Source organism: Zootoca vivipara, chromosome 16 (genome assembly GCF_965207765.1).
Source record: "Zootoca vivipara chromosome 16, rZooViv2.hap1.1, whole genome shotgun sequence".
In the NCBI taxonomy this organism is placed as follows: Eukaryota; Metazoa; Chordata; class Lepidosauria; order Squamata; family Lacertidae; genus Zootoca; species Zootoca vivipara.
In genome coordinates, this window is record NC_142599.1 from 25,428,851 (window position 1) to 25,451,917 (window position 23,067).

Sequence of the window (23,067 nt, forward strand, 5' to 3'; positions counted from 1 at the left end):
GCACACCAGCTGAGCTCCCCTTTTGAAGAGTGGGGCAGACAGAGACATTCACACGGTTGCTGTCCTGAACCTCGGGCCTGGGGAAAGCAAACGCATTCCTGCGAGTAGCTTGGGTCTATAGCATCAAAGAATTGTAGTTGGAAGGGACCCTGAGGGTCATCTAGTCCAACCCAGGCAATGCAGGAACCACAACTAAACAATCCCTGACAGGTAACCCTCCAACCTTTGTTTAGAAATCTCTAATGAAGGAGAGTCCACCACCTTCCGAGAGAGTCCGTTCCACTGTCAAACAGCTCTTAGCACCAGAAGGTTCTTCCTAATGTTTAGTCTGAATCTCCTTTTCCTGTTAGTTGAATTCGTTGACTTGGGTCCTACCCTCTGGAGCAGCAGAAAAGAAGCTTACTCCATTTCCCATCATCTCACACTCTTCTCCACGCTGAATATACCCATCTCCCTCAACCGTTCTCCTTAAGGCTTGGTTTCCAGACCCTTTATCATCTCAGTCACCCTCCTCTGCACACCTTCCAGCTTGTCAATATCCTTCTTAAACTGTGGTGCCCAGAAGTGGACACAGGGCTGCACGTGGGTTCTGACCAAGGCAGGACAGAGTGGTACTATTACGCCCCTTGATCTGGACGCTTGCCCTGCCACCCCATCCTTTAAGGCAGAGTTGACGCAGCCAACCCAAGCCATGCCCACCACCGAGTCTCTCTGTGCCTTTGTCAGGTGCTTTTGCCTGGCTGAAATGTACCTTTGAACTGGGGCAGTGCCTGGGACTTGGCATCAATGGAGGGGTGCATGTGTGCAGAAACCTGACGTTGGCATGGCCAGAAGTTGGCCCACTGCACAATGGCGAGAGTCACGTCCATTGCCCCACCCACTTTTGCTCCTTGTTGAATAAGGGAACCTTCATATCTTGAGCATTACAAGGTGGGGATAGATTAAAAGGTAGAACAACCCCCCCCCCCACCCCACCCAGGAAAGAATGAGGGGAGTCAAGATCAGAATTCCACAAAGGGGCGGGGAGGAGTTGGACTGATCCCTAATCCTGCTTCCAGTTGGACATCTTGTTTATTTACCTGCATATACCCATCTCTGACCTGGCCCCAAAACTGTGCCTCTGCGGCATGCTGGTCACTAGAGGGCAGTGTGGTTGCTCCTCAGACAGACAAAGCTCCTCCCTTGCCTCTCCCCCCCCAATGCTCCTATGCCCTTAAATGCATTGCTAAACGCCAGCTCCAGCAGGAAGATCCATCCACTCTCCCCCACAAAGACACCTCCTTCCTCCTATTTTTGTTTAAATGACAGCGAAGGGAGTGGGGTGGGGGGTGGACGGAGCTGGAGCCTTGGCTTGAGGGGCAAACCGCACCCCTGAAACCTGGAGCAACAAACCCTCTCAACCTTGGCTGTATTAATAAAAACTTCAGGGTGTTATATATGATTGCCAGGATCAGCCGACTTGGAGCTGCTTGCCCCAGTGACTTAGAGGCTGTTGGCGCTGTGGGTGATAGCACTTTGTAATCTCTCCCTCCCTCTCTCGCTCCCTCCTAATAGTTCTTTGGGGGATTGTGGGGATGGGGGGGGGAGAGAGACTTGAAGCATAAGTAGAACAGCTGGATGGGAAAGACAAGACAGCATTATTTCTTTAATTTGCTGCATTTAAATCCTCCCGATTCTGCAGCAGAGCTCAAGGCAGCATCCGTGGTTTGTGTGTGTCTGTTCCCAGAGAGACTGTTCCCTGGCCAGCCTCGCTTACATGTTTGTTTAAAAGCCTTTCTAAACCATATAACATTTAAAAATCATCTCTATGCGTCACACGATCGAAAAGAAAGCAATAAGCAGTATCTTTAAAAACATAACACCGCAAGAACATGAGTAGAATCTGCTGGATCAGGCCAATAGCCCATCTAGTCTAGCATTCCTGTTCTCTCAATTACCAACCCAGATCCAGCAAGCAGGATTCGAGCACAAGGGCACTATCCCCTCTGGTATTCAGAATTTGTCATTTATCATTATGTATTTACTTAATTCATATACTGCACTTCATCTGGGGATTGCTTCCCTTCTCCCCCTTTTGAAGACAACATTTGCCCATCTCTAGTTGTGCAGCATCTCATCTGTTTCCCAAGGATTCTTAAAGATTTCAGGCAGCAGCTCTGAAATAACACCTGCTGGTTCTTCCAGCACCCTGGGATGTAATTCCCCTGACCTTGGAGACTTGAACTTATTTAAAGCAGTCTCTAGTTAAAAGTTTCTCTGAGAGCAAAGCTGGGAAAGAGCCTGACCCCTCTTAACTAGGATCAGATATCGGGTTTTTCTGACCCAGCAAGCTTCAGGTTAGAGTGGGATTTTGAACCCAAGGTGAGCCAGGTCCAACCCTGGCACTCTGGATGACTGCACTCCATGCAACATTTTTTATTTATTTTTTATTGATTTCATACAATTTGTATGCTGTTTGATTGTGTTAAAAAACAACAACACACCAACCCTTTACAAAGAGATAACATTACCAGTAAAAGGAGTAAAAAACCAACTCTTTTAAAGCTTTCAAAAGATAAAACCAGCAATAAAGTAAAAGCAGATTCAAAACACATGTCAGCATTCTACATATCTGTACATACTTACATATCTAGGTGGACGTGTCTAAACAGAAATGTCTTTAGCAAGCACTGAAAATAGTACAGTAAAGGCTCCTGCCTGGTGCCAATACGCAGGGAGTTCCAGACTGTAGGTGCTGCCACACTAAGAGATTGATTTCTTATAAATACAGTGTTTCCTAAGAGAACGGGCCAAGGAGGCTGCAATCTAAATGCCTCTGGTGGTGGGGGCAAAGGGGTTGTGTGGAGTGGGCAGGAAATGGAGAAGCTTGTCTTGCGAGGAGTGAATACAGGCAAATGCCACTTGGTCTCTCCTGTCTTCTAGAGTGTGTGTGTGTGTGGCGGGGTAAGGACCAAGTAGATTTGGCATTAAAGTGAGAGCCATCATCTGTGTTCCTCACACTGTTAACATTTTAGGTTTGCTTTTGAAAAACAGCTTGAGTTGGGTTGTCAGGCATCCGTCCCACCTGCTGGCTTGCCAAGTCACATCCGGAAGGCACATGACCTGGAAGCTCCTTTGCCTATAATCAACGGCAAAGCCCTTTTCTTTCCTAATTGGGCTTTTGCCTTTGATTCCTCCCCCCCCCTTTCCCCCCTGTAATCTGCAGCTTGTTTTCGGGCCTGCTTTACCCCGCCTGTCTTCAGCTTCCCAGTTTTCTGTCATTCTCCAGGCCCTTCTCAATCCCTTGGGTACTCGCAAGCTGGCAAAATCTCTCTCTTTCACTCTCAGGGTTGCCAACAAACTATCCCATGGCTCCGCCTGGCTAAGCCCACATATCTAGGACTGACTTGCCACTTTTTTGTGGGGGTGGGGGAGGGGAAGCACTTCTGTGTCTTGAAGGCAGAAGGTCTCCAGCTTCCATCGACTCCAGCCACAACATCCATGCTGGCTGGGCCTGATGGGAGTTGTAGTCCAGAATGTCTGGAGAGTGTCTGACTTAGATGGAGAGGCAACTGCACAGGGAGCAAGCCTTGTATGCAGAAGGTCTGAGGTTCTGTTCTCAGCATCTCTGGTGAAAATGAAAGAGCCTGGTGAGGCCAACGTTGTCATGGCTCTTGTGGTGACAACAGAGGAGGAGCAGTCCTGGCAGGATCCACCAGAGGGAGAGGAGGTGTCGAAGGAGATTGAGGAGACTGCTGGCGGGGAGGGTGGTCCAAGTAGCCCACCAGGAGACATCCCTGCCCAGTTGCTGCTTCTAGATGCCCCAAACGCAACTGTAGAGAAAGTGGGTAAATGCAGTATTCACTACTGTACATAGCACACAATTCAAAACTGCACTCAAAAAAAGCATGGTAAAGGCTTTGCTTGTTTGTTTCCTTGTTTATTTGCAGATGCAGGGTGTGTTACTTCACGACATCCCCCTTGCCCGCTACAAGTTCCCCAGGCTTTAAAGCATGTAACTCATAATGAGACAAGATAGAAATTATAGTATGCATATATTCTATTGTTAGAGACAACTCCACTTGTGAAGAAGGTTCGGAACAAGTTATAACCCTGGGGAACTTGGCTTATAAACCTGGAGAACTCAGTGTGGTTCAGAGCTGCTGCTGATGCCCCCTCTGTCACCTCAGACTTGGAGACACCAGCATAGCCCACCGGAGAAAGTTCCCGTTGGCTTGCCCTGCCTAAAGAAACATCCCAATTGTCACACTGAAGTTGTGCCTGCCCTGTTCCTTTACCGTGGGAGACGAGGGAATGTGTCTCAGCTTGCTTCACCATGAAGAACACCCTGTTGTGCCATTGGACCCTATTTTGCTCCATACCATGCTGGAACCTAGAAATCTGCCTTAGGAGTCAGACCATTGGTCCATCTAGCTCAGCATTGGCTACATGGACTGGCAGCGTCTCAGGATTTTGGATTCTTCTCGCCCTACCATGGCTTGAAACTGGGACCTTCTGCATACATAGTGGATGCTCTGCCCGTGAGCTGAGGTCCTTCCTCATACCATTTTGAGCAATTTGGCAGTTCTTCATCCTCCAGTGAGAGACAGGATGCTTTAAAGCTTTGCTTCTGCACTATTGACTGTGTGGCCTGTATCTTGAGTTATGTACATGCTGATTTTTGGAATGAAGCCTCTGGGAATTCTTGAGCCGAGAGTCCGAGGACTATGCCTGAGAGCTGGAGCCAAATGGAATCCCCATCGAAATAGCTCTTGAGTACAAGCTGGCAGCAGCCCAAAGACCCGACAGGCCTTCCTTCGCTGCTTATGGGCTTCCCTGCAGCACCTGGCTGGCTGCTGTTGAAGACTGCTGGGCTTCAGTCCAATTCACCAGGGCTCATTGGAGTGCAGATTCCGCCTTCAGTATCTTCTTTTAGAACTCAGGTGGGGAAGCTGAAGCCTGAGGGCTCCATCTGGCCCTCAGGCTAATTTTGTGCAGGTGAGGGGAGGTCGGAGAGAGAGAGAATTGAAAAGGATGGAGCGGGGGGGGGGAGTTCCCCTGCAAGAAAGCAAGAAATTTGGACCTCTGTCAAGGGTGATCTTCACCCCACAAAGCAAAATTCAGGGGAGATTAAAGAAAGTCCTCCTTCATTCAACGTGCATAGTTAGACTGTGAAACTCACTCCCACTGGACGCAGTGATGGTTTTGAAGGAGGATTAGATAAATTCATGGAGGAGGAGGCTATTGGTGGCCATTGGCCTCAATGGCTGTGCTCTGCCTTCACGGTCACAGGCAGTAATGCTTCTGAAGACCAGTTGCTGAAGACCACAGCAGCTCAAATCCTGTTTGCAGGATTCCCAGCAGAGGCATCTGGTTAGCCGTTGTGAGAACAGGATGCTGGACTAGATGAGCCATTGGCCAGATCCAGAAGGCTCTCCTGTTGTTCGTACCTGCTGGGTGTGGTAGAACACGAAGATGAAGAGATGGAGAAAGGGTTGGGGTTGGGGGTGTTTCCCACAAACCTTTGACTCCTTACTCTGCCCACCAATGGCATTGGCTTCACCCACCTCTAGCGCATTTTCCCCTGAGGGGATGCAGCCCTTAAGACAACAACAACAACAACAACAACAACAACAACAACAACAACAACAACAACAACAACAACAACAACAGCTCCTCGCCCTTAAATGATCTTGGGAGGTGCGTCTGGCCACCCATGTTGATAGGAAGTTGAGCAGACAGCTTTGAGCTCCACCGGAATGCTTCATGTTTTTTAACCACCACGGTCTCTTCCTGTCTGTCTGAATGTCTTAGAAAATAATGTCTTAGAAAATGGGACAGCTAGAAGGGCAGAGTCTCAAGGCTTATTTTCAAGCTCTTCTGCTAAAGGAAAACGAGGACAGCCAAGCAGACTGGAAAGGCTGCGACAATGGCGTCAAAGCCGCCAGAGCAGTGATGAAGACGCACAGAGGCAAGGACTCAGCCCGCTGAATGCTGCTGCTGCCTGCTTCTGTTGAAGTGCCCGTCTAAAGGCAGAACAGGAAGCCACACTTAAGGTACGCTGGAGCACAGCGTCTCAGAAGTGGGCGAGAAAATGTCAGGCGCACCTAAAGCTGCCAGTCAGGATTCCAGGAGCAAGAGGAGTTTTGGAGAGCTATTTTGGAGTGTTTAAAAAAAAACAAAAACAAAAAACCTGGTTTGCAAATTATCTAGAGCTCGATGTGTGCAGTGAGGCAGCCAAGTTTGCTGATGATACCGAATTGTTCATGGTGGTTAAAACAAAAGAGGAATTGTGAAGAGCTCCTAAAGGATCTCCCCAAAGTAGATAAATGGGCGGTAAAATGCAGTTCAGTGTAAGCAAGCATAAAGTCATGCACATTGGGGCAAAAAGGGTCTTAATTTCATATATATGTCTGTGGGGTCTGTACTGACAGTAACTCACCAGGCACCAGAGGAGGTATGGAGATGGAGATGCCAACCCTCTGCACCCTACAGGACACCTGATGATGAATGGTTCTGTGTTAGTTTCTGAAGATGCTACTCTTCATATTATGGAGGCCTGAGGGAACCTCAGTGGCTAGAAGGGCCTTTTACCAACTACAGCATCTGCAACACCTGCAATTGTTGCTGAACCGGGAAAACGTGGCCACATGCATTGGTTACGTCAGGATTGCATTACTGCTGTGTGCTCTGTGTGGGGCTTCCCATGTCCCTGACATTCATTGCTACAGCATGATTGCTGATGGGTGAGACCCAGTCAGCGAATAACATCTCTGCTCAGAGATCTGCACTGGTTGCTGATTTGCTATTGGGACAAGTTCAAGGTGCTGCTATTATTCTATAAAGCCCTTAACTTGGGACCAGTTTACCTGCATGGTCGCCTTACCCCATAAATGCCCATTCAACCACTTTGATCTGCAGAACTGGCACTGTTATAGGTGCCTTGTAATACTGTGCTTGTTCCACATTTGTAAGACATTAGTCTTTTAGTGGGGCAGCTCCTACATTCTGGAACTCCCTGCCTCGACATCAGGCAGGCTGCTTCATAGAACTCATTTGTGTTTAGACAGATCTACCAAGGCATGTAGAATATCGATGTGTGTTTTAATCTGTTTTTAGATTATCATCAATGCTCATTATTTTTGAAATTGTTTTAATTCATGGATTTAAAACTGATTTTACAGGTAATTTTGTCGTTTTCTTCTTTTTGTAAACCACTTTGGTGTTTTGTTTTGTTTTTACAATCAATCAGATGATGATGATGATAGTAATATAATCTTTTAGGGAGCCTGTTGGCAGCTGGAATCCACAGCTGATACCAAGGAGTTCCAGAGACTTTGGAAATTGCCCTTAATGGATAAATTAACACAACAAATCCATTCTTCAAACAGTGGCCCACAAAGAGACAGTTTTGTCGAATGCTGTTTTCTGTTTATTTCACTGACCACTCAGAGCTTGTCTCTTAAACACATTTCAGTGATCTGCAAATTGTTTTGGTCAGATGTCCTAACCAACAGTCTCTGGTATGACAGAAGCAAGAAAGTTTCTGATCATATTTGTTAGCTTCTGATCTGGTCTTCCTAAGGTTGTCATAAATGCCCATTGTACATTCCGTCCATCTGCCCTTCCTGTTTTCTGCCTGGCTTACATTCTGTTTTCTGAAATAATAATAATAATAATAATAATAATAATAATAATAATAATATCATAGGTGGCAGGGTTGTGAAATACATTTGCCTGGGATAGTGGAGACCTGCTGCTTATCAGAACAGAAAGTAATGATATTGGATTAGGCCAGATGGGTGATATTTGGCTGTCTCCATAGCTCATGCTTTCAGGAAAGTCCCAGGTTCAGTCTCCTGAGCAAAAGGGTCACAGCTCTGATGGCTCCCCATCAGAACAGATTGCGCTGAGTTGGGCATAACAGGCAGCAATGGTGAGGAGTGTGGTGGCGCTAGGTTGGAGTTCCTGGAAGGCACAGTGATGTACTAGTGCTGTAACCTTTGTGGTGACCTGATCTATGGTGATGTCCATCACCAAGGGAAAGTGATGTCCCAAGGATGATGGAGATCCATAGGCTGGGGTTCTGGAGCAGATGGGAGGATAAGATCAGTTCAGGACCTTGGACAGCGACCAAGGTGCTGCTTTGGGACCATGGGCAGCAGCCCTGCAGTTGTGGCAGGAAGAGCATGCTGTCTCATCTGGGGCCTTGTCCTGGGCCAAAAAGCACGAGTCTGAATGGTTTACTGCTTGTCCCCTGATTTTTAGACATGGGTCAGGTGGGTTTGCCACTTCCCTGCTGATTAACCCCCTGGAAACCCCACTCTTCAGTGCTAAATCAGAGCAAACATCAACCTGGAGAAAACCCAATTGATGTTTGCTCTGATTCAGCACTAAAGATTGGGTTTTCCTGGGGAAAGTGGAAATGTGGATAAGCCCTGGGTCTTGGATTGAGTCTGGGCTTTATAGTCCGGGCTTGGTATTCAAGACAATAGCCCTGCCCCCTAACTACATCTGTCCAGCTAGGAGGCTGGTTCCTTTTCTTGCAGTTGGTACCTTTGTCCTCTCAGTGGGATTTCAACAACAACAACTCTGGGGAAAGAAAGGAGTCCCCAAGTTTGACTCCTTGGCAGCCTTGAAAAAGTATCCAAGGTGTCCTCCTTGTCTGTATTTCTGGACCACTGGACCATGTCGGATTCTCAGGTGACTGGTTGCTTGATACACGAACTCCCTCCCATGGAGCTGCATCAGCAGCTCCAAGAAGAGGCAGAAGGAACATCTATAGTCAAATGTGACCGAACTCACCCAAGGAACAGATTAAGGTGCTATTTTTACACTGTTGCTGCGCCATGCATTTAAATCCCTGGGTGGAAATTGAGTTTTGCAACTCAGCAGAGTGGGAATAGACGTGGTTTGGTGCCATCTGGGGTGGTAGGTTGTGACCCCCCAAGCAATTTCTTCCTCTTGGCAGGGAGGAAGAATAACTCTGCTGTTGCAGGTTTGCTCAAGGGAGGTTGTAGAAGGATATCTTGGAAGGGTTGCCATCAGTAGGCTGCTTCTGAAGTTGGCATCGTACATGCAGTGCTCCTCATTTTGATTTTCACAGGGCAACTGGTACCTCCAGAGTTCTTGTACATTTTCCTCCTATCCTTACTGCTGACTGAACAAAAACCTGTCCTTTGTGCAAAACCCAAGCTGCTGGTCCTCATTGTTGCGTGGAATTTTGGAGAATGTTTTCCAGTGATCAGAAACATGTGAGGTCCTAGTCTGCAATCTGGTCACTGAACTTTGCACCAGCTTCAGTTTCTGAACCTTCTTCAAAGGCAGCCCCACATATAATGCATAGCAGTAATCTAACCTCAAGCTTAGCAGAGTGCATAGACAAGGTCTATGCATAGACAGATCATCCACATTCAGATAGAGAAGCAATGATGGCCACCAGCCTAGATGCTTTAAAAGAGGATTGGACAAATTCATGGAAGAGAAGGCTACTAGCTATGATGGCTCTGCTCTGCCTCCAGAGTTGGAAGCAGTAATGCTTCTGAATACCAGTTGCTGGAAAAAAAAAGGGGAAGGAGAGTACTGTGGTGCATGGGTCCTGCTTGAAGGTTTCCTACAGGCACCTGGCTGGCCACTGTGAGGACAGGGTTCTAAACTAGCTGGGTCATTGGCCTGATCCAGCAAGCTCTGCTTATGTTCAGCAGGCCTACCAAAGAAAGCTGGCAGCAGACATTCCTTGCCACTGTAATGAATCCAGGAGTAACCCCTAACTGTGGACCTGCTCCTTTCAGGGGAGTGTGACCTCAACCAGAACAGCTGAACACCAGTCAGGGGATCTATCCAGCAGTACAAAACACACTCGTAAATACAGAGCGTTTGTATTTGCTTCCAGTTGAGCCACTGCTCATCATCTCTACCCATTGGGCTAAGGCAGGAACCTTTGGCAGCTTTAGATGCAGTTTTAAAGGGGTGGGTGGGAAGGAAAAAACCAGTTTCAGCTCTGCCAATCTAACCCCAGACAGCCCCAGAGTAGCAAGCTGCCAATCACCTTCCCTAAGGAGGGATCGTGCCAGCAGATTGGATGCATTATGCACATCTGGCAGGACTGTGTGTCTCAGCCTCCGGTTTGTGTTATGCATAGGGATCTTATTTATTTTATTATTTACTAGGTGACCCAGCCACGCGTTGCTGTGGATTTTTTTGGGCGGGGGGAGCATAGGGATCTTATTTATTTTATTATTTATTCATAAATATATATATATACCAACTGTATCAAAAATATGTCATAGCAGGTTACAACAGTATAAAACATAAAGCCAAACAATAACATCAAAAAAGTGTTTTTTTTTAATAAAAAAAGTTAAAAGCAAAAAGAGATTAAAAACAAACACCAGTAGAGCATAGCTCAGTCGGTAGAGCATGAGACTCTTAATCTCAGGGTCATGAGTTCGAGCCCCATGTTGGGTAAAAGATTCCTGCATTGCAGTGGTCCCTTCCAACTTTACAGTTCTATGATTGTGAGGGATGTACTATTAATTGCCTGCAAAGGCCCGGTGGAATAGAAAAGTTTTCAGCAGGCATTTTAAAGTTGGGACAGAAGGCACCTGCTGAATCTCTAGTGGCAAAGTGTTCCACAGGAATGGGCTGATGACACTAAAGGCTCAATTTCTCATTGTTTGTCAAGCGAGCCTCACCAACTCGGGGAACGACCCAATATGCTCCTTGGAGAGGATCTCAGTGCATATACTGGTTCAGGCAGTCCCTGAGGTATCCTGGACCCAAGTTGTTCAGGGCTTTTTAAATCAATACAAGAACCTTCTCACTCAAAGGGGCAGAGCGTTCTGGAGGCAGATGCTGGAGTGCCTGTTTTCACTTCAGAAAAACATGTTCTTTCCTCTTCCCAGCCTCTGAGCTTTCACCACCTGTTGCCCAGACATTTCTAGCCCTATCTATGTAGCAGTGAAATCTGGAAAACTGCTTTAAAAAAGAAAAAAGGATGGTAGTATTTGTGCTGTACCAATTTCCACTGTGCAAGTGGTCTCCCCGCTATTTGCGCCCAGAGCTAATTCCTTCTTGTGCCTGCGGGTTCTTTGGGAGGCATAGCTTTCACTGCCCCCACACCATCCTGCTCCCTCCCCTCACAGGTGCTGCCTGCAGTTGTTAAAATTCAGGACCCGCCATTTGCTCCTTAGCTAAAACATCAGTAATGACTTCCACGCTTCATTATTCTCTTTATGGTTGTCTGGCTAGGCGGCCTGGCTCCCTGACTGAGATTTAAATACACAGTTAATCCATATTCTCCCTCTTTTCTGCTTTTAATTCTGATCCAGAAATCGAACTCTCTTGGAAGAGGATTACAGAAACCTTCTAGCCACCCCCATCCTTCGCCTCCTCCTCCTCCTGCTTGCTGGTCTCCCCCCAGTCTCCTCTAAACTCGCAGGCTCAGGACCTTTCTATCTATCTTAATTAGTGAGCTCAGGGTCAGAGCAGCAGCGAAATTCGTGTGTGTCCTGGGCTTTAAGCGCTTTTCATCCAAATCCTCTCGCACCTTCTCTGCTCCTCTGTCATCTCCAAAGCTGTCTCTTCAAGGTCATCCCTGCACTTATGTCTCCAGTCAAGGTGGCTTGGGGTTTCTCAGCTGGCAAAAGCTCTTTGCTGGCCTGGATGCAAGAGAGCCTTGCTGGATCAGACCAAAGATCCATCGGAGTCTAGCTTCGCGCAGTGGCCAACCATGTGCTTCTTGGAAGCCTGTCACCCTCCTGTGCCCAAGCGCACCGGTTTAGGAGCAAGAGTATCCTTTAATTCAGATCACCAATCCCCCTTTGCTTGGAACTCACTGGAACTGAGTCCCGGCACCTCTCAGATGAGTGCCGTTGCCATTATAAGAGAACAAGGGGGGCATTCATGGTGAGTTCCAGCACCTCTTGGATCAGTTCAATGGCCCATCTAGTCAAAGATGCTCTTCTCACAGTGGCCAACCAGATGCTTCTTCTGGGAAACTTGCAAGCAGGATTGAAGCACAAGAGTTCTCTCCCCTGCTGTGGTTTCTAGCAACTGGTGTTCAGAAGCATTGCTGCCTCCAACTGTCTAACGGCTGATATTCTGCTGCCACCCTATAGACGCTGCTTTATCTGACCGACTTTGTCACAGCCTTGATAGCTTGGCCAAAGATGAGATGTGCTTTGAACAAACAAATCTGTATCGTTATACTAACAGCTGAATATAGTATGTGCTTGCTTTCAAAGCAGGGTTTGGGTACTTTGTAATTCATAGCATGTGCTTATGAGTCTAGTCCTAATATAAACCCCAATCCTGTCCTATTCCCTGCTCCTCAGCACCCACACCAGCTACTCTTCTCCTTCGCTCTCCGATATCCAACAGGCACTTTCCCTCAAACACACCAATTCTAACTGCCACCTTCCACGCCCAGCCGATCAGCACAGGACACACCCCGACATCCCATGCCTTTCTCTCACCCCCCCCCAATACTCATGAACTTAGTTTCCTTTCTTAGAAATATCCTCCTGCTGTATGCCTCTTGGTGTACAGACTTGCACAAGTCAGTAAAATGACAAATACCACAAAGTTCCTGAGAAGCGAAGGAAGGCGGCAGTAGCCCCTTCGTGCCTTGGGTCTCACATAGTCACACTGGAACCGGTGTTTGTGGATTTGGAATATTTATGGGCAAATGTTGTCCTGAGAAGTTCACGGGATCATGATGAAGTCATTTAAAAAAGAAAAAAAGAAGAAAAAGAAATTGTCAAACTCACAAGAAGAGAAAACACTGCAGAGCGCAGGAGCAAGGTGAAGTGCTGGCACAAAACGTCATTCAAACACTTTAAAACCTTGGGCAACTGAGAAAGGGTTTCCACCCTAAGATTGCATTACCTTTTTAAGCAACTATATTTGCAACTATATTGCAGTGCCAGCTCATGTTCAATTTGGGAACAACCACTATGGCTGCAGTCCTAAGGTGGGTGGGTGGTGGAAGTGAGGGCATTTGGGCCACCCCACTCTGGACCCTGATTGGGTCATGGCATGGCAGAAGTGAAATCAGGGAGTACACGGTTCAAGGCCTTTGAGGCGGGGCCCTGCGCCTGTGGAATTCGCCTCTGAATGAGATCAGGGAAAGGCTGTAACTCAGTGGTGGAGCTCATTGTTTGCAGGCAGAAGGTCCCAGGTTCAATCCCTGATGGCATCTCCAGGAAGGGCTGGGGGTAGGATCTTGCTTGAAACCTTGGAGGACCATTGCCAGCGTGGTGGAGAGCCAGCGTGGTGTAGTGGTTAAGAGTGGTGGACTCGTAATCTGGTGAACCGGGTTTGCTTCCCCGCTCCTCCACATGCAGCTGCTGGGTCACCTTGGGCTAGTCAGACTTCTCTGAAGTCTCTCAGCCTCATCTCACACAGTGTTTGTTGTGGGGGAGGAAGGGAAAGGAGATTGTTAGCTGCTTTGAGACTCCTTAAGGGGAGTGAAAGGTGGGATATCAAGTCCAAACTCCTCCTCCTCCTCTTCTTCCTAGCTAGATGACCCAAAAGTCTGTCCCAACAAGTGTCCAAGCGGACGCTGAAGATAGGCCTGTTCTCTGCCACATGGATGGAGTGGACTGCTGCTGGGGCACCCCTGCTTTGTTCTGCTTACACTGACTTCTGTTGTTGTGCTAGGTTGACTGTTTTATTGCATTTTCTAAGTTTCAGGTGTTGACATGCCTCAAAAGTGTTTAGTATTGTTATTGTATACTATATTTGCTGGCTTGCAACACTGCTCTCCTATAAAGTAGTATAAAAGTCCACTAAATAAATTAAATCATAGTGGCCTGCCTTTGTGGGGCTGCTGTAAGGATGGTGGGACTGATGTGCCAGCAAAACCCTATGGGAAAGGGTTGCACAGATTCTTAATTTGGGCTTTTTCAGCTCTTCTCTCTGTTCGGGCCAGGCTGATGCCACAGCCTCCCTGCCTTTTCGATGCCCTTCGCCTCTTGCACATCCTTGTGTGTGGATTCTGCGTGCGTTCCCTGAGCCTCTCTGCTAAATATTTGATCTGACAGCAGATCGCTTTGGTCTGTGGGTTTAATGGTGCGTAGCCTGGCGCCTCCGTATTTACTGAAGGGACCGAGGCGAGGGAGAGGGGCGCCGTCCTCAGCTTGCTGCATCTTGCCAGGCATAAAGGATGAACGTGGGGCTAGTACTCGGGAATTATCCTTCCCGTCTCCCCCGCCCTCTGTTTGCGAAAACTGCTTCAGCTTCTGCTACCCCGCCATCGCCGTCCGTGCGTTCAGCTGCGCTCGCTCCAGAGGAGAGCAATCTATCCCTGGGAAGAAAACCTTGAATCTTTAATTACTTGACTACTCAGACAGGAGAAATAAATCGCTAGCACTTGGCCTCGGTTCCCTGAGTTTCTGTGGCCTCCAACGTGAGGGGAGCAAAAGTTGAGGAAAGCTGGACTCCCTGCCCTGGCAGCACCTGGGCTTCTTGCTTCAGGGAGAACTGGGCCCTCTCCTGCTCCTGCTGCAGCTCTCAGTGGAGGATGAAGACCTCAAGTTTGGAGGACTCAGTTTCTGCCAAACTCTTTAATGAAAGAGTACGGTACAGAACGGGATTCAGTATGGTACAGAAAGGGATTCAGAAGCAATGCAGTCTAAGCCATGGGTAGGCAAACCGGCCCAATCGCCTTCTAAGTCCAGCCTGCAGACGGTCCGGTAATCAGCGTGTTTTTACATGAGTAGAATGTGTCCTTTTCTTTAAAATGCATCTCTGGGTTATTTGTGGGGCATACGAATTGATTCATTCCCTCCCCCCCAAAAAAATATAGTCCCCCCCCCCACAAGGTCTGAGGGACAGTGGACCGGCCCCCTGCTGAAAAAGTTTACTGACCTCTGGTCTAAGCTATTGATCCAAGAAGTGACATGTCCCTGTGGGTCCCCTTATGTAGGAATGGGGTGTGCACCATTTCAACATGGCAAGCAGGGTTCCCTTTAGGCTGGGCAGTCAAATGGGAACTGCTTCTGGAGGTCTGGCCCTGAGCTGTCTTTCAGCTCCTGCGCAGGTGTCTCCAGAACTGGGATGACGGAAGAGGCAACAGTGGTGGCTATGAACCAGACTGAGCAGCAGACAGCTCCTGAGAAGATGGGCTCGAGGCATGTTCCGTTGATGCCAGAGGGCTGCCAGGATCAGCGGTGAGGCTGGCATGGGAGCTGGGAGTGAAGGAGGCGCAGTGCACCTGAATGACACAAGAAGGGGCAGAATGGAGTGCTTGGGGCCTACGCCGCTGGGACCCTCCCTGGGATGTGACTCCTGGCATGAGGTCCTGTCCCTACTCTCTGTGCCAGAGGTCATTAACAAGTACCTACTGGGACTCAGGTAGCGCTGTGGGTTAAACCACAGAGTCTAGGGCTTGCTGATCAGAAGGTCGGTGGTTCGAATCCCTGCAACAGGGTGAGCTCCCGTTGCTCGGTCCCAGCTCCTGCCCACCTAGCAGTTCGAAAGCACATAAAAGTGCAAGTAGATAAATAGGGACCACTCCGGCGGGAAGGTAAACGGCGTTTCCGTGCGCTGCTCTGGTTCGCCAGAAGCAGCTTTGTCATGCTGGCCACATGACCAGGAAGCTGTCTGTGGACAAACGCCGGCTCCCTCGGCCTATAGAGCGAGATGAGCGCCGCAACCCCAGAGTCGGACACGACTGGACCTGATGGTCAGGGGCCCCTTTACTGCCACCCACATCCTGATCTGATCAACTCTACCACAATGCCTCTTCAGGACTCATGACTTCTCCTCTGCCAGGGGACCCTGGCTTGCAGCAGCTGCGTGTGGGAAAACCCAACAAATTCCTTGCTGGGAGTCATTAGGAAATGGATCGGCAGACCAAACCTGCCAATATCGTCATGGAGTTTTACAAATCTATGGTGCAAATATTGGAAAAGTAATAAACATTTATTTTTTTAAAAAAATACAAATCTATTGTGCAGCCACACATGGAGTACTGTGTACAGTTCTGGCCACTCAGAAAAGTAACTGTAGAGTTCAGAAAAGTTCAGAAACGAGGAAGGGGCTAGGGCAGCTGTGGCGAACCTATGGCACGCATGCCGCAGTGGGCACGCAGAGCCCTCGCTGCTGGCATGCACGCCATCGGCCCATCTGCTCTGTTGTTTTGTTGTTTTTTCCATTTGTGCTCCCACTCCTCCCCACACTACTGCAAGTGTCTGCTGCTTAAACCTGGAAGTTTTTCTGTTTTTTGTTTTGCTGGTAGCTACCAATTGTGTTCGGTGATTGGTCTGTTTTTCAGTTGGCTGTGGCAGCGGCTGTTTCTTGTTGGGCGTAACAGCATTCATTATTTGCCCCTCATGATTTTTTCCCTGCATTTTTTCAGTGCTGCATGGTAGTTCCCAGCTTCCCCCCTCCAAGCCAGGCCTCGCCCATTCCCTTCCGCCCCATCCCCAGCTCCAATCCTTCGCAGGCCCCTCACCTCCCATGGGCCTGACCTGCCTGGGCTAGGAGGGCACCTGTGCCTGCCTCCTCCCTGCACGCCTGGCCCAACTCAGCCTCACCCCTTTGCCTCGGCAACGTTGCCGGAGGGAGGGAGGGAGGAAGATGGGGAAGACCACGCCAGAATCGCAGGCGGGGAACAGGCAGGCAGGCAGCCACAGCTGATGGGCTGGCTGGCTGGGGTGGGGGCTCTCCCTCTCCTCCTGGCCACCGCTGCTTACCTGGCCTCAGGGTTGCTCTGTCCTCCTCATTGCAGGAGCCCGAGAGTGAGCCAGCCAGCTAGCTGGGGAGCACGCCCAGTGGGAGGTGAGGGAGATGCGGCAATTTTTCTGTTCTGTGTCTCCCCCCCCCAAAAAAGCTCAACAACTTTGGGGAGCCCCCCCCCTAAAAAGTTCAAAAACTTTGGGCACTTTGCGATAAAGAAGTGGGTTCTTGTTTGCAGTTTGGGCACTCGGTCTCTAAAAGGTTTGCCACCACTGGGGTAGGGCAAGCTCCCTATGAGGAAAGGTTCCAACATTTGTGACTTCTTAGTTTGGGGGAGGAAAGGCCCACAAGAGGGGATGTGTGCTGTGGAGAAAGTGGGTAGGGAGCTGTTCTTCTCTCGTAATACCAAAACCCAATGGAGATGTCCAACAAAGCTGAATGAGGAAGATTCAGGACAGAGAGGACAGACTCCTTCTCACATTGCTTAGTCAAAGTACAGAATTTGCAACCACAACCAGTAGGGGTGGCAATCAACTGGGATGGCTTTAGAAGAGGACTATGTGGCAATATCTTCAGAGCTATCCACATCAATGCAATTTGAGCCCTTCATGCCAAATTGAGCAAAGTCACATCCAATCCATGTTTCAGTCCGCCATCTTGATTCAAAAAATGGCGCCCGAGGCCCAGACATAGACAAAGACCATCTCCTCTGCCTTGGGAATCCTTGTGCATCCAAACCAATAGAGAATGGATGGGCAGTCAGGCCACTTTCCACAATCTATAGTAGATTAGACAAATGCATGGAGGACACCAGTGTCTCCTAGTCGCTGTGGCTATGTAGTGCCTCTGAATCCCAAGTTGCTGGGAATCCCAAGTGGGGAGAGTGCTGCTCTTGTGCTCAGGACATCTGCTTAGCCCTTATGCATATAGGCTTCCCAGAAGAGGTATCTCATTGCAGGGGGTTGGACTAGATGATCCCCAGGATACCCTTTCAGTTTTACAGTTCTATGATCTGGTTGACGTCTGTGCAAATAGGATGCTGGGTAAGATGGACCTTTGGCCTGATCCAACAAAGCTATTACAGTGGTACCTTGGTTCTCAGACTTAATCCATTCCGGAAGTCCGTTCCAAAACCAAGGCGCGCTTTCCCATAGAAAGTAATCCAAACTGGATTAATCTGTTCCAGACTTTTTAAAAAAACCCCTAAAACAGCAATTTAACATGAATTTTACTATCTAATGAGACCATTGATCCATAAAGTGAAAGCAATAAACAATGTACTGCAGTCACGCAATCAATCAATCAATCAATCAGTAGCTGAACTGGGTTCTACACAGTCACAAAAACAAAATGAAAAAAGCCGCAAAAATAAAAATGCAAAATAAATAGCAAAAACAGACAGACCTCAGCGTAACACTCAAAACGGAAGTGTGGCACTCAAAATGGAAATATGGCACTCAAAGTGGAAGCGTGGCACTCAAAATGGCGCACATTCGGCTTCCAAAAAAGTTTGCAAACTGGAACACTTACTTCAAGGTTTGCAGTGTTTGGGTTCGAAGTTGGCAAAAAAAACCAAAAACCTTCCAGTAGCACCTTAGAGACCAACTAAGTTTGTTTGAGTACCAAGGCATTTAAGAACCAAGGTACCACTGTACCTTCCTGTGCTTCAGGCAGGCTGTTGGCCTGGCCTGTGGGATTTCACAGTCCTCTTTGACCAAGAGCTGCACTGCGTAAGATTGCAAAGAGCTTCATTTCCCAAGGTTACCTACAGAGAAGGGAGTGAATTTCAGCAGTGTAGCACCCCCCCTCCCAGATCCTTTGGACTCCCTCCTATCAGCCCCAGCCAGCATAATCAGGTTGGTCCTGAGCATGAAGAGATTGAGGGTGACTGGCCTAGGGCACACCTGGCACTCTTAGCGCTACCAGGTTGAACCACAAGACAAGCCAGCTGTCCTTATGGGCAGTTGGTCTGCCATGTTGGATCTTCTCCTTGGGGAACCTGGGAATGTCTTCCGAAGAAGCACAGTGATCACCATGAGCCAGTTTGAAAAGCCACTATAATCCAAAGAGCCCTGAAATCTCCAAGGCAGTAGGGCACCCTTTCCCCAACTTGGTGACCCACAGATGTTTGGGACTACGGTATAACTCCCATCAGCCCCAGTAAGCATGGTCATTTAGGCTATGACAGGCACTGCACTGGCTGAGGCTGCACTGGCTGAGGCTGGTGGGAATTGGCCCAGCCCTGTGCAATGCTCTTCCAACAGAGGATCAGCAGACACCTTCCATATTAACCTTCAAACCTTTGCTGAAAACTTTGTTTTGCCACCAGGCATATGCAGACAACCAAGATAAGTGCTTTCTGTAATAGTCAGCTGGTGATCTGTTTAAAACAACAATGTCATTTTTATTGTCTTAGTATAATTGTTGTAAACAGCTTTTATTTTTCTTTTAATGAAATTGCAATATACAAGTATTCTAATAAATCAGTGAACAAGTGAAGGGCACCAGCTTGGGGAAAGCTGTTTCCAGGGTTTTGCCTTGTGCTTTGAATGGCTGTCAGATGAATAAATCTTTTGAACATTCACACCTGTGCCAAGTTAGGTGGTTGAAGATTTGCATAGCTATCTGATGAGTAGTTCTCATCAGAAACTGGGGAGGCAATATTTGGAACGTCTTCTCTCCAACATTGTTTTCTGATCTCTCAGCAGAAAAAAGAAAATGTGTTTTTGCCAGCAGAAAGAGAGAGAGAGAGAAATATAACGGGGGGAAAGTCGCACTGTTTGCCTTTGCAGTGGCGTTTGCTTGCCAAAAGTATTTCTCAGCAGTTCGTGCCGTGAATTGTTTTGACGACGTGTGGCTGTGCATTTTATGATACTTACGTCTGTTTCTGTAAGCCAGACTTCGGCTGTGATCTGTAGCTGGAACAAAAGCGAGGCAGCCACTTGACTTCAGCCGTCTCATCTTCCTTCCGATTCTATGCCAAGAACATACAAATTGTGGCATGGGGTAGGGGAGAGAAAAGGGGAGGAAATGCTGATTAATAAAAGACCGCTCTGTTTGCATGCTTCATTGTGACTCATGTGACTAATACCGTACAACACTTAACACTTTCTTTCAATCCTGCAGCAGAAACCATATTACGGTAACTCCAGATGATAGGGCACTGCTTTTGAAAGTGCCCAAAAGGTCTCCAAGTGTCTTGAAAGCTACCCCCCCCCAATAAACCTCATTCATCTTCTAGTGCACTGTGCACTCAAAATCTATGCATTTATAATTGTATTGTAATAGAAGAGATTTAGGACACAGAACATGTCCTAGTAATCAGGAGGGTATTATTATTATTATTACTTACTGTGTTTATATCCTACCTTTTCCCCAAGGAGCTCAAAGCAGGATACAGGGTTCTCCCCCTCATCCTTTAATCCCCACAACAATCCTGAGAGGTAGGTTAGGCTGAGAGGCAGTGACTGCTCTAAGGTCACCCAGTGAGCTTCCTGATGATTGAGTGGGGATTTGAACCCTGGCCAGCCAGGTCCTAATCCGATGCTCTAACTACTACACCACACCACTGGTGGCTCTGACAAACCAGTGCATGAAGCTGCCTTTTACTGAATCAGATCGTTGACCCATGTAGCCCAGTATTTATATCATTTCTGAAAGTTGTTAGTTCACATTGCATTTTGACACCTCTTAAGAACTTACAACCAAATGTGTCATGCCAGTTCGTGACATCAAGGAGCAGCCTTTCATCTGTGCTTGGATACACTTGGGCACCATGTTGGATTAAGATGGCAGACAAGACCTTTCAAAGTTGATTTCAAAACTGCACTGATTGTTTGGTTCCTTAGAACAATGCCAGATGTGAGTCTGTAGAGTTGTCCAATAATGCAGTCTGCAGTGAATTAGGCAGGAAATTTTGTCCAGCCCAGATCCTGGAGAAACACCGATTGAACCTGAGACCTTCTGCATACAAGACTTAGATTCTACCCAGAATTGAGGTCCCTATTGTTACCTGTGTCAGGGTTAGTGCTGTGAGGATATCACTGTAGCCCTGTTATGTCCCACCCGCTTCTCCAGCTTTGGGAATAACTGTTCTGGCTTCGGTTCATGGGAGTGAAAGTCCAAACCATCTGAGGCATAGCTGCCAAGTCTCCCGCTGAAAAATGTGGGATCAGCAGCAGCGCGGCAACGGAAGTCGCTTCTACGCATGTCCGGATATGCGTAGAAGTGACTTCCGGTGCCGCTCCGCCCATGTCTGGGCACCGGAAATCGGGCGGCGCCAGCATCCAAAATGGAGCCTCCCTGGCAGGTAGGAAATCCAGGGGATTTACGGGATTTTTTCCAATCCGGGCTGCCAGTGGGAAATGGTTTAAAATATGGGGGTTTCCCGCGAAAAATGGGAGACTTGGCAGCTATGATCTGAGGGGCACCAGGTTAGCAAATACTGGTCTATTCTGTCTTAAGTGATCACTGAATTTCAGAGCCTTTGCTTGCCTGTGTAAGGCCTCTGGACTTCTGTATGCATAGCCATTCCACATTTATATGAAACTGATCTTTGAGTGTGGCAGCCCCTACCCTTTAGAACCCCTTGCCTCTTGATATCAGGCAAACACCTTCACTGTATTATTTTTGGCACCTGCAAAAAACATTTTTGTTTAGACACGCCTATCCAGATAATGTAGAATGTTGATGCGTGTTTTAATCTGTTTCTTGTCTTTCCTCTTTTTGCAAACCGTCATGAGGGTTTTGTTTTGTTTTGTTTTGCTTTTGCTTTTACAATCAAGTGGTGTATAAATTTCATGAACCAAATAAAATACGTTCATCCTCTTTCCTCTTGCAGGTGGGATATGAGAATGCCGGCACGGTGGAGTTTCTGGTGGACAAGCAAGGCAAGCATTACTTCATTGAGGTCAACTCCCGGCTTCAAGTGGAGCACACAGTGACCGAAGAAATCACAGAGTAAGTGACGCCCCCTGATGGGCTGATGTAAACAGGCGCCCAACATTCCGTCACACTCCGGGGTGACCAAGAGACCCAGAAGGCCAGGACTAGGCTGTGTCAATAAGGAGCGTACTGGAAGGATCAGGAAGAACTGGAATTAGGAGATGAGGTGCGGGGCTGAATGTAAGGGGGAGAAACAGAAGGGTCTGTGTTATTTGGAGAACCACCAAATCTTATAGGCCAGCACAGCCATTTGAGACTACAAATCCCACCAGCCCCAGCCAGCACGGTTGCATGATGCTGGGGCTGATGGGAATTGGACTGCAAAATATCTGGAGGGCGCCAGGCTGGGGAATGGTGGCCTTGAGTCTCTTTCACAAAGTATTATGGGCTGACTATGCATCATCCTCCATCCCTCCATATTGGTTTTTCCCTCTTTAGAAATTGCTGCAGGTTTGCGGCTTTGCCTGGGGGAGAGGGCCATAGGGAGAGGGTGTTTGTTGCCACTGCAGTTTTTCCCCAGTGTCGGCTGCCAAAACAGTTACAGCCCAACCTGGATGGCCCTGCAAATATTAGCATGTTTTTACAGTCTTGTCATGCCGTGCTTGGTAATAAATGTTAGGTCGTTATTGCTGTCATTATCAATTAGGCACGTATTGGGAAATCCAGGGGGCCTGGGTAGCGGTTTGTTTCCAGCGGAGTTAATGGTGCAGCAGATTCTTGACAACGCCGGACACGTACAACAAATGTGAAATATGGCTCTGGTTATTAGCGGGATGAAGCGCCTGGGTTGATTCAGGTGGATTTGGATGGCTTTGATCGTGAGAGCTGCAAAACAGTCCAAGGATTCTTCCTGAGACAGGGAGAGCATCCTGCTGGCGGCAGGATGCACAGATGACGAAGATTGGAGGTCAAGGGCTCAGGCAATTTGGCTCATTCAAATGAGCCAGACACCTAAAGAGGCCCCCATACAGGCTGGCTCTATAATGAGACAAGGTGAGGTAGGTGCTTCAGCGGCAGAATGGGAGGGGTGGCAGATTTGGCTCAGGGTCCTAGTTTCCTTATCTTGCTGGAGAAGCAATCTGGCACTCCAAAAGCAGTCGCCAAACAACCCCACGCCTGATTCCCCTGGCTCCTTGTGCCTTGTGGTAGATCTGCTTCCAGCAACCTCTTGCTCCCGGTGCAGGGGTGTGTGGAGCTGCTGGTGTGTTCTCCTAAACTTCACATAAACCGAGCATGTGCAGTAGGACACTCTTGGCTTTTCTTCCTTCTCCCTGCCATGCGCTTGGGCAAATGGCATTCTTGTGCAGTGTTTCTGGGTGGCACAAAATAGCGCCTCGCTCTGGCTGGCTGCTGCCATAGCCAGAGGAAGCCAGATGGGCAACATGAAAGCACAGCAGAGGCTGCTAGATTTGCGCATGGCTTGGTGGCTGAGTGCAGGCCCCACCATGCCCTACACGCCCT

The 23,067-nt window shown here is 48.2% G+C and overlaps 1 protein-coding gene across 7 annotated transcripts in view; it reads left to right on the forward strand.

Annotated features, from left to right (window-relative positions):
• The window catches only part of PC (pyruvate carboxylase), a 286,650-nt gene that overhangs the window by 95,803 nt on the left and 167,780 nt on the right, over window positions 1–23,067 (forward strand). For all 7 annotated transcript variants that reach the window (XM_060269527.2, XM_088659084.1, XM_060269530.2 and 4 more), the window contains one exon: window positions 21,503–21,621. In XM_060269527.2, coding sequence (XP_060125510.1) covers window positions 21,503–21,621 — 119 coding nt within the window. The remainder of the gene's footprint in view (window positions 1–21,502; window positions 21,622–23,067) is intronic.